Source organism: Felis catus, chromosome B2 (assembly GCF_018350175.1).
Source record: "Felis catus isolate Fca126 chromosome B2, F.catus_Fca126_mat1.0, whole genome shotgun sequence".
Lineage (NCBI taxonomy): Eukaryota > Metazoa > Chordata > Mammalia > Carnivora > Felidae > Felis > Felis catus.
The window spans coordinates 62208067-62220471 of record NC_058372.1 but is presented as its reverse complement, the minus strand read 5'-3'; the positions used below and the strand labels follow the sequence as shown (position 1 = coordinate 62220471).

Here is a 12405-nt window from a genome sequence, read left to right as displayed (position 1 = left end):
TCACAAAGAATAATACATTTATATGTATTAAAATATTTTAATACAAAATAAATTACTTTTCCAGATACATAAGGCCATTATTCAGGCAGGGGAAGGTATTTGTAAAACATATGCCATGTTTTAGTCACTAGGTCAAGTTTGTTAGAGCTGTTTTTTTCCGTTGATCTTTATGCCCATCACATGCAATATTATGCCCATTTTGACTTTAAGATATATAGATTTTAGAGTAATTGGATATGTTGGAATTACTTTTATTATCACATTTTCTTTCTGTATTACTGATTAAAAAATTGAAGCTAATTTTCAGTTTCATATCCTTAAATAAGCAGACAACTTTACTGACAAACTGAAAGCTCTTAGTTCTTGTAGTATTTTCATTGAACTATGAAGAGAAATATTGAACAATATTATCCTTTCAAAAACTGTGGACTTTCCAGATTATTATTCACCTTGTAAATAATTATCTATACAAAATTGGAAGCTTGGGGTGCCTGGGTGGCTCACTGGTTGAGCGTCCAACTTCGGCTCAAGTCATGACCTCGCAGTTTGTGAGTTCAAGCCCTACATCAGGCTCTGTGCTGCTAGCTCAGAGCCTGGGGCCTGCTTCAGATTCTGTGTCTCTCTCTCTCTCTGCTCCTCCCCTGCTCACACTCTGTCTCTATCTCAAAAGTAAATAAACATTAAAAAATTTAAAAATTGGAAGCTTAAATATCATTGGTAAAATTTTAGATTTAGAAATATCTACGAATAAGGTCAAGAAGTTTTCATTTCTGAATTCTAATACCATGTAGAAAATTAATATTAATGAATAGACTGCCCCTTTAGGTTTTTTTTTCTTTTTAATCAACAGACATGGCTTTTTGATTTAAAACCCCTTTTCTTTTTATATAATATGAACATCTTTAGGCTAGAAGTTTCAGCTGTTTCAGTTTCAGAAAATATTTAACTTTCATAGTTTATGTCTACCATTTCTCAGGCATTATACAATTTAATTGGATAGTTGACATAGTAACTACTGTGGGGCCAGACAGACATTTAGACCACAGTCAGAATATAGATGAATATGGAGGATGAAACGCTTCAGGAAAGCTAACTATAATGGGAAGAGAACTTCCCATCAAATGTAACAGTTAGGTAGCATAGGAAAGCACTTGGTCAAACATGAGAAAACGGAGATGGATACTGAAGTGACTGATACCTTGCACATTTTGGGGACTTGATAAGTAAATATTGTATAAATGAATGGGATCTTATCTTGTGATAAGGAATCAAAGGAATACAAATAAATCAGCTGAATTAAATGGCATTCTCTATTCTATCTTCATCAACCACCCTGCCGTGAATTTTTACTTTTTAATACACTATATAATTTATTTACCTATTATATTTATGTTCTTATGACCCTCCCTTCACTTCTTCTACATCTAAATTCCATAAATCAGGTATTTTTGTCTGTTCACTAATATATGTGCCAGGTACCTTGAATAGAAGAACAAATACTAGGTTCTCAAGAAATATGTGTTATGCGAATTAATGAATTTACAGAGCTCTAACTATTTGCAAATTTCTTTGCTAAGCATAGCAGACATTACAAAGATAAATGTGACATACTTCAGTTACCAAGGCATTTAAATCTAAAAAGGAATATCAAATTGCTATAATATAAGGCAGAAAACATAAGAGTTATCAAAGGTATAGATAAAAAGTACAGTAGAGCAATGCTTCTCAACAGATATGCTATGAGAAATGGTGAGCTGTTCAGGTATAACAGGTGTGAGAAGATGTTGCTTTAGATTTCCTATTTTTAGCAATAAGCTTTTTTTTTTTCCAGTGTAGTTCTCCCATTTGAATACTGCTAGAAATACTAAAATAAAAAAAATGTGACAGTGCCTCAGCCCTAATGTGGATTTGCAGTTTGGGAAAACATCACCTGGGCAATCCAGGTAACCTCTAGACTGAATTTAGTTTAAGGGTTGTTGGTGCGGGGGTAGTATCGCCAGGTGGTCAGAAGAGGCAAATACAAATTGTCTTTGGAAGAACATATCTTTATCCTAGGCATCAAAGAATCCTCACGAATAATATTTTAAGGACAATAAGCATGACATAACCTAGCACACTAGGATACAAGGTGCTATGAGTGAGAATTCAGAGGGAAAAAAAGGAGCAAAAACAGACCCACAAAAATTTCAAACATAGGAATTATCAATCATAGATTATAAAACAATTGTGCTTACTAAGTTAAAATAAATAAAACACCTGCATAAATATGAAACTCTACAAAGCAATCTAGATTTTTTTTTAATTCTCAAATGAAAACCCTAGAAATGAAAAAAAAAGACAACTTAAATAAAAACTCTACAAATAATTAAATAGTTAGAAAAAAAAGTGAAGAGAGAAATACTGAATTGAAGGTTAGGTTAACCAAAATATATCACTGAGAGGGAAGAAAAAAAGCAGAAAATCTGGAAGAGAGTTCATGATACCAGGTGAATAGGAAACAACATTCTTCAGAGTTCTGCATGAAGGTGAGACAGATTGTATAGGTGAGTCTATATTTGAAAAAATTATGATTGAGAATTTTTCATAACTAATAGTTATTGATTCTCTCTACTCTTGGGCAGCCTACTTTGTTTCTGCTTGCAAAGATTTTTCATTCATTTACCCCTATGTGCTTTAGAATTATTTTCTATGTAGGCCAAGACATGGAAAATGCTGGAAAACATTGTTTTGGGTAGGTGTTAACAAATTTTTTAAAGAACCAGACAGTAAATATTTTAAAATTTGCGGGCCATATGGTTTCTGCTACAATGATTCAACACAAATGGTTGTAGGATAAAAGCAGCCACAAACAATTTGTAAACAAATAGGTGAGACGTGTTCCAATAAAACTTTATTTACAGAAACAGATATCAGTCTGCCTTTGTCCTAGCCTAGAGGCTATTAGTTTTCTAACTCATACTTTAGAGGATCAAAACATGGATATAAAAAACACGTGGTTCCATTTTACTCCCAATATGAGCTCTCAGAATATTGATGAAGGCATAATGCAATGTTTCTTGAACTTTATTGCCCACACTCATGGACATAATGGCTTGGTAATAATATTAGAGGTACATATATAGACTATATAAGTTAAAAAGGGATAATTTATCCACTAACAAAGCCAAAATTATACCTTCAGGAAACTAAATTCAATACCATAAAATCTGTGATGGAATTCAAAACATCCAAAGAAAATTTAGAACATTTTAAAGGATGAAAAAGAAAAAAAATTCTGAAGTAAGCTGAAACAAGGTCATTCTGAATTATAATGGATTTATAAGGAAATACACAATTGCGGATACAAGAAATTTTCAAAAAGTAATGTACAGTCTAAGAAAAAAAAGTAAAGAAAACTCCATGTAGTTTCCTACCAATGACTCTTTTTTGTATTGCTATTTTCTCAAATGATTAGGTTTTTTAATTGCTTTTTGTAGTACTTTTAAAAGAACATGGTTGTTTTGCAAACAAAAGCAAAATTTTATCAGTTATAAAACTGAAAACAAATAACTATTATAAATTTGGGTATGACTATTTAAATTACTGGAGACTAGGTAAATTTTAATTTACAAGGACCAGTATTTTGATAATGTGAAAGTCTAATGTTCTCATTTCTGTTAGTGTGAGTATAATGAAAGGAAATAAAGCATAATAACATAGTTTTATACTATTTGAGAATTGATCATTGAGCCTGAATGAATAATGGGAAATTCCATGGAATCTTGACATCTTAGATACAAACACCAAAAATTTAACTTAATTGCATCTGCCTTGGGTCCATTTGGGCTCTGAATATACCAACTGAGATAAAACTATACTAAATGCCAATCAGAAACAATTATTTCTTATCATTCACTACAGAAGAGCAAACACAACCTTAGAGACTATCCAGTAAAAATGAACATACTGATACCTAAGACATATATTGGTATACAAGGAGTTACACATAATGTTAATTTGGAAGACTGAACACCATATGTTTGTAATATAATCATGTAATTTATTTCCAAAGTATTGACTACCATGATGTACTTGCAGTCTAACAAGTTTTAAGCAGACCAATCTATGCAATTAAATTAATAACATTTCTTGAAGTTAAATAGTTTTAAAATCCTATGTCTGGTTAATTGAATTACTAAGAAATTCTAAAAACAGATCTACTGGAATCATGGCTATATGTATGCTGAATATTTTAAATACAGAGTTCCTTTTTTCACTGCTATTCAAGAAAAGACTTCAGTTAGGTAAGTGTAGGTGTGTAAAGGATACTTCTATATGTCCCCTGAAACAATAGGACCATCATAGTACTCTTGCATGAGACTCTTGATGGCAGGGTTGTAGGTTTGAGCCCCATGTTGGGTGTAGAGATTACTTAAAAATAAAATCATATTACTGATTTGCATAGCTGTTCTTTTTCTGTTTTGTTTCTTAACTATTATATAAATTAAGCCTCCAACAAGATCTCTCCCTTGCTCTTTTTCGCTCCTTTCTAATAATCATGAAAATACTAAGTTCTCTCCATATCAATTTGCCAAGTCTAACGCAGTGTGAATACAGTCTTATAAAAGAGCTTTATGATCTGGTTATCACTTGGAGGGGAAAGTTTGGTTACCCAATTATAGTAATGCTCTGTATAATTGTTTTGAATATCTCAAAGTTAACAGATCTTTCTTAAAGTGTATGTCCCTAAAGTTATAACATCATGTCTCCATAATGGCATGAATTTGTCAGTCCCCTGAAGAGCAAAGAAAATGATGGCAACCCCTCTAGAGTGATGGCATGAGGCCAAAGTGTTCGTTTTATTTTTTTTTAGGAATCATATTGCCAGGTAGATGAAATGGTGACTTCCAATATAAATGACAAAAGAGAGGAAAAAATTCTGGGTATGAAGAAATAAGGATAATAGAAGCAAAGGAGAGGAATCACTTCAATTCAATTACTTAACTTTGAGATAAAACAAGCCAGTATCAGTCTCAATCAAAATGTGACTACTGCTACTCCCAACTGTAATAAATCAATTTGAAATGTAGGAAAGACCATTAAAAGTTTTTGTTTTGGGGCACCTGGCTGGCTCAGTCAGTAAAGCATGCAACTCTTGATGGCAGGGTTATAGGTTCAAGCCCCATGTGGGGCTTAAAAATAAAATCATATATATATATATATATATATATATATATATATATATATATGAGATTACTTAAAAATTAAATCATATATATATGTCATATATATATATGATTTGTTTTCAATCACAAAGTAGGCATAAGTTATAAACGGATTGATAAAACTGCTTAGCAATAGTTAAGAAATTATAATTAAAATTTATGCAATTGACATTCTGGAAACATTTTCTGAAAACAAACTTGATCTTTCACAGACAGACCTGATAGCATCAGATGGTGCTACTAAGAACCATAGAGAAAGACCACAGGTTAATTAAAAGAAAGGATTAGGGTTTTTCTAGGGAATGTAGTCACCACACATGATCTTACACTCAAAATCCAAATTTAGAGTATCCCAAAGGATGTGCAAATTATTGCCCTAAGTATAGCTTTATAAGCTATATTAAAAGAAAACATTTAAACCTTTAAAAAGAAACACTTCTAACCAAAAAAGCCTATTTCTGAAGTGAGAAAGTACTTTCAATTTATTTCATGGGTCATCCATAATGAAACATTTTCTGCATCCTGTTAATTAGTTATCCAAAGCAAGATAAAAATGTTTTAAAATTGTCTAAAACTATTGTGACCAATCAGACTAAAATAAAAATATCTTTGCTTGGGATTATCAGGGTAACAGATTATCATGAGAAATAAAATGGATTGTTTATAACAGACCTCAGTATTGTACCAAGCTGAAGTATTCTCCCTTCAAACTTCCAATATTAGGTCTAATAATTGCTAGAGCTGTATGTCACTAATAAGATGGAACATACATGGAAATAATTCTCAAAGAGAAACTGTAGCTGAGAAATATTTGAACATTTATTCTTGTACAAAACTAATCAATTGAAGAACTTGTTGAATATATGCTACGTGCAGATGTCCTAGGCATTAAGGATGCAGTAGTGGATAAGAAAAAGTATCTCTCTCATGGCACTTACTTTCTAGTCAGGGAGACAGACAAAGAGAAATAAAAATAAATACTAAAGTAGGAATGTATGCTGTGATGAATACAAAATAGGGCGCTCTAAAGAGAAGAACAGTGCAACACTCTGGACTGGATGGTCAGAACAACTTCAAGAAGGGATGTACAAGGAGATACACAGAAGCACAGTTCATTTAACAAAATAAATTTAAAATCACCTCAATGCCATCAATATTAGGGATAATAGATCAATTATGATATATTTATACAATGCAGCACGTACAAGAAGTGTAACATATGTAGTAAAGTTTTAAAATTTCCACAATGTATTGTGGATTTAAAAATTGAGGATGCCAGTATTACATACTGTGTGATAATATTTATGTAAAAATTGTATTAATTTCTATGGCTGCATACATATGTCAAAGCATAACTGGATACCTGGAATTATACATAACAAAATATAAATAGAAGTGACCTTGGGGAGATGGGTAGATATAGATACCCAAGTTGATTAAGGTGATTAATTGGGACTTCTGCCTAAGCAATTATGTTTTAAAATTTTATACCTAAAAGATACTCAGGCATTAATTTTGCAATTAAAAATTAATTTAAGGGGTGCCTGGGTGGCTCAGTCAGGCATCTGACTTCAGCTCCGGTCATGATCTCACGGCTCATGAGTTCGAGCCCCGTGTTGGGCTCTGTGCTGACAGCTCAGAGCCTGGAGCCTGCTTTGGATTCTGTGTCTCCCTCTCTCTCTTCCCCTTCTCCACTCACACTCTGTCCCTCTCTCCCTCAAGAATAAATAAACATGAAAAAAATTTTAAAAAATAATTTAAAAAATTAAAAGGCAAGAGGGGAGGGGGATAAAGGGTGGGCAAAATGACTGAAGGGGGTCAAAAGGTAGAAACTTCTAGTTATACAATAAACAAGTCATGGCGATAAAATGTACAGCATGGTGACTATAGATGGTGTTGCATATTTGAATGTTGCTAAGAGAATAAATCATTAAAATTCTCATCATAGGAAAAAAAATACAACTATATGTGGTTATGGTTATTAACTGGACTTGTGATCATTTTGTAATACAAACAAATATCAAATCATTATGTATACCTGAGACAAATATAATGTTACATATCAATTATACCTTAATGAAAAAGGTAAGACAATCTGATAACATAAACCAAAATTAAAAGACAATTTTTTTTAAAGTAGGCTTCACACCCAGCACAGAGTCCTACGATGGGGTCTGAACTCACAACCCTGAGTTTAAGCCCCTGAGATTAAGACCTGAGCCATGATCAAAAGTTGGATGCTCAACCGCCTGAGCCACTCAGGAGCCCCAAAAGACAATGTCTAATTTCAACTTTATTACTGCAATCTTGAAAAAATCATTTAAGTCAACTCATTTCTATATAAAACGTAGTAGCCTTATCCCTTCATAACTAACTATACTTAGAGCACTTATACTTAGATTTGAAATCATTGCATTGGTGAAACTATTGTGTATATATATGAACATGATAAAAATAAATCAGCTGTGAAGAAAATAAATACAGTTGTCTTAACCTTCATTGTTTAAAACTCACCCAGAAAAACAATTTAACGATAAAACACTCTGGTAAGAGGGTGATGGGACAGAAGTTCTGTCAGTTTTGATTACTTTTCAAGCACATCAAAGAAACATGCACTGCACTGATCTCTTCAGATAATCTACTTTGAAAGGCAGCTAACCACACCTCTGACTGGATAGTTTTCTTCAAGGACAATTTAACAGTTGAATTTTGTAAGGCTAAAATATGTTTTTGTTTGTTTGTTTGTTTTTTTGTGTGACAGATAAGAGTCATGTTTTAGCAGATGTTGGAGAAAGAGTCTGATTGACTCCTAAGACTAATGATGACCTCAAACACTAATATATTTATAAATTAAACTTAAAACCTTAGACATTCTGTGAAAGAAAACCAAAAGAGTCACACAATAGGAGAATGCTGTTTCTTCTCATAGTATTCATTGAACAGTCCCAAAGGTCTTTCAGAATAACTAACACTTCCCCTTTTTGGATTGACACTGAAGCATGTTCTACCCACTAAAAAGATAATAAAACTAAATCCAGGTTGGTTATTATTCAGGAAGATATGCAAGTAGCTATAAACTGGAGTTTAAGATGGTATATTTTTTTTAAGTAGAAACCATTTGATTAGATTTTTGTGGTGTTTCATTCTTTCTTCGGCTATACAACATACTAAACAGTGCCTTAGAATATACTACTAGAGTCTTTTCTGGCTATTGGTAAAGAGCAAATCTTGCAAGAATTTTCCTACCATGGACTTCTGTATTGGATTTCAAAAAGAAAAAAATTATGACATCAGTGAGGATATCCACCTGATGTTATCACCAGGGCAAGTTGGGTTCTTTTTATGGCACTAGGGTTCTTGCGAGAAGAGGATTCCTAGAATATCAGAATCTATAGCAAATAATATGCCCAATGTCACTTATTAATTATCCACATAAATACTGTAATTTAAATTGCATCCATTCCCTAAAAATAACCACATTTCCAGTAGGTTTGCTCTTTATCTAGAAATTCTAATCATGCCCTTCTCTTAGACCCTCCAATAACTTGTGAGAGGCAAGTAACATAATAAAACCTCAGATGTAGATCAGATATGGGGTGAAGAACACCGGGAAAAATCTTAGAATACCTAGTACTCAACAATGTGGTGCCCTAACTAACAGCATCAACATAGAGCTATTAGCTCTATGGGATTAATTGATATTTATCTCCCTTTCATGCAAAACAAAACAAAACAAAACAAAAAACAAAACAAAACAAAACATTGTATAATCTGGAAATAAATGTACATAAATATTTAAAACGTAAGAGTCTAATTAAAACTTAATCAGGACATTTCTGCTCTTTGAGTCCTTCCTTAAAATCTTACAGAATCACTGATGAGATTAAGATGATTTTGACCAGATATATTGCAATTATTTACAGAAAGGAATCATTGAAGAATTATTAATCCTCATTTATTACAATTGTTTTCTTTTGTCTTCATGAATTCATTAAATAGGTGAATAAGACAATTAAATGTCACTCAATGTTTTTATAATAAAATAATCTGGAAGGGCCATATAAATATTACATTACTCTGATAATAGATTCAAGGTCATGCAAATAATATAGTGGTCTAATGATCATAGAGATTGCTATTTTAGTGTTCAATGCTAAGCTGGAGTACTAGGGCAAGATGTTGAAATATTATTTGAGCTCCTACGACTTTAAAATATTAGAGCTTCTAAAAAATCCTCATGGGATTTGCATAGCAATGTGTCTTACATATTAGGTAATGCAATCCTATCTTGGGACATAATCTGATGGCATCATCACACACAAACACATTCATCATCTTGTCCTGCAGATTCAAAAAGCAAAATGTTTTCTGAGTGTAACACACATCCCACTAACTTATCATTTTCCTGTTGACTAGCAGGCAACTGAAATAACTTAATGTGCTTTGAATATATAATCCAAAGTAATATAAGAAAACATCTGTCACTTACGTTTTTGAGTCATCCCACAATACACAATAGGGATTCAAAGTACCCTAAAAATAAGCAGAAAAAGAATAAATGTATCATGAATACACACAACAAAAATGTAAGTTTTATGTGAAATGCAAACAGAATGGTGGGTTTCTTATCTTGCAGTATGAAACTCTTAAGATTCCACCTCTATTTTTTTCCTTGCATAAAAAATTTGTATGCTTTTTCTCATAGACTTGGTGATGCATTTTATGAAATTCTCTTCATGAAGACAATACATTTACCACAAATGTCATAACCTAATTTTAGTTATTTTGAAAATTGAAAGTGAAGCTCTCATATAGCTCAAGGTCTATATTTCAATGATTTCTATTTCATCCTTTTACCTGTAAAATATTAATTCCTGGATTATTTCCTTTAGGAAGACCAAAGTATCTACACAATTTAAATCATGATGAAACATTCTGTATTATGCACATGTACAAAACACCACTGACATCCTCATTACTCTCTAGTTGGTCACCTTCCTAGGGGCAAGAGATAGTAACATTAATTGTCCATTTCTGGAGAGTGTGTTGGCTTGCAATAGCTTTTTTTCCCCTAAAAATGGGTTTATTAGGTATGGCTGTATCTTTTAAAAAGGAAAATTTTATTCAATAATGATGACGATGAATGAAATAAAAATTGATGCCCCTCACAGCATTCTTTGAGTTGGTTTTCCCTTAAAGTACAAAGAATGTGAGTGCCATTAAAAGAGATTTTAGGTACAAATTTGTATTTGATATGCAAACTTCTCTGCCCCACACCCCCTTTCCCCTACCAAGTCATTCATGGCTGCCCTCTTGGGGTGTAGTTCACAATTAGCATGAACTAAACCAGATCCACTATTTAATAGTCCCTTTGCATGTCTCCTTAATTATAATAATTATACCTATTGAGTGAGATGGAGATGGAAGCATAAAATGGGATGTTCTTTCGAATTTGGAAAGAAATAAAGTTTAATCATTTCCTTCCTATAAGCCTAATTTAAGATGTAAAAGTGGTAAAGTCTCAGTAGAGCTATTGTTATCTCTTAAAGACCATCTCATTCTTTTGAAATCCAGAAAAAATGCAGACATGACCACATCTAGACCACGGCAAAGTGTTTCTTTTTTTTAATAGTTCACAGACAAGGTTACATTGGTTTTGGGTGTACAACATAGGAATTTGACAAGTTTATATGTCATGTTTTGCAGTATCTTCTTAATCCACAGATCACTTTTGTATAGATCACGTCTAATGAAACTATGTAAAAAAATGTCAAATTTTTATTGGTTCAATATTTATATATGTATTAGTGGCTACCATGACCTTCAGGATGACACAAAGAATATTCTCCGCACTGGATTACCTTGGGTAGTGGTTTCTGTTTTGAAGAGTACTAACTGTTGAAATGTTTTCCTTCTGTTTGTCATATTCATTGGGCTTTATTTTGCCCTTTTGAAACTAGCCTAATAATTATTCCTTTACATGATATCTTTAGATAGCTACAAATGCTATTATATCCCTGAAGAGTCTTCTCTATTAAACATACTCCGTGGATTTCAAGTTCTCTCATTCCCCACATCACTCATATCTTGGAGCACATGTTTAAAGCGCATTTAGGGCAACTATCCATGTATAGAACCTACCTGTATAGAACAAAGTGGTGCTCTTTCCATCTCCTTTAGGTGCCACATTCTTAATAATGCAGACTAAGACTACATCAGATATATTTGTAGTCTCTTCCTCAGCTTGATTACATATACATTGAAGTCTCTTAGGAGAGACATTCTGAATCCTGATTTTGACATCCCACACATTCACTATTGCTTCAAAACTTTTAATCATTAGAGGATTAAGAGACAAACATGGTATCTATGACCTCATCCAACCAAGTCATTAATAAAAATGATGACTAGGCCAAGGCAGATAAAAGTTACAGTCCTGAAACATGCTACTGGCTCCATTCCACAGGTGGACATTCTCCCCCATAACAGCCAGCTCCCAGCCCTCAGTCTTGTCTTACATGTAGATAATCACTGTCTTCAAAAGTCTAGGTAGGCTCTTTGTGAAACGTTCCCTTTCTAAGTGCTGTTTTCTGGGTCCGTTCTAGAATTTCACTAGAAATAAAAATTTTATTTTCTTTTAATTTTTTTTAAAATTTTTTTTCAACGTTTATTTCTTTTTGGGACAGAGAGAGAGACAGAGCATGAACGGGGGAGGGGAAGAGAGAGAGGGAGACACAGAATCGGAAACAGGCTCCAGGCTCTGAGCCATCAGCCCAGAGCCTGACGCGGGGCTCGAACTCACGGACCGCGAGATCGTGACCTGGCTGAAGTCGGACGCTCAACCGACTGCGCCACCCAGGCGCCCCAGAAATAAAAATTTTAAATGGTGATTCTAAAATTTTTGTAATCCACCCCAATTTTATTTTTTCTTTTAATTATAACATTTGACTAACTCCAATATTTTAGCACCATTACCATTCTCCAAAAATTCCTCAAGGGCCACATTAGCCAAGGTATCTTACTTCTTATCAAATGTTCATACCTATAAACTATGCTGTTAGAACAAAAACACTTCCTTCCCTGAAAAAAGTTACAGTCTTATAGAAGTTGATGAGAAACACACACGTGGAATGTTTATATGACCATAAATAGATATGTTTTTATAAGTGTTACTAGTCATAATATACTGTTTAAGGGACAA

The 12405-nt window shown here is 33.1% G+C and overlaps 1 protein-coding gene across 4 annotated transcripts in view; it reads right to left on the bottom strand.

Moving 5' to 3' along the window:
* The window catches only part of ADGRB3 (adhesion G protein-coupled receptor B3), a 728500-nt gene that overhangs the window by 279582 nt on the left and 436513 nt on the right, over positions 1–12405 (bottom strand). For all 4 annotated transcript variants that reach the window (XM_011282405.4, XM_011282404.4, XM_006931831.5 and 1 more), the window contains one exon: positions 9694–9737. In XM_011282405.4, the coding sequence (XP_011280707.1) occupies positions 9694–9737 (44 nt within the window). The remainder of the gene's footprint in view (positions 1–9693; positions 9738–12405) is intronic.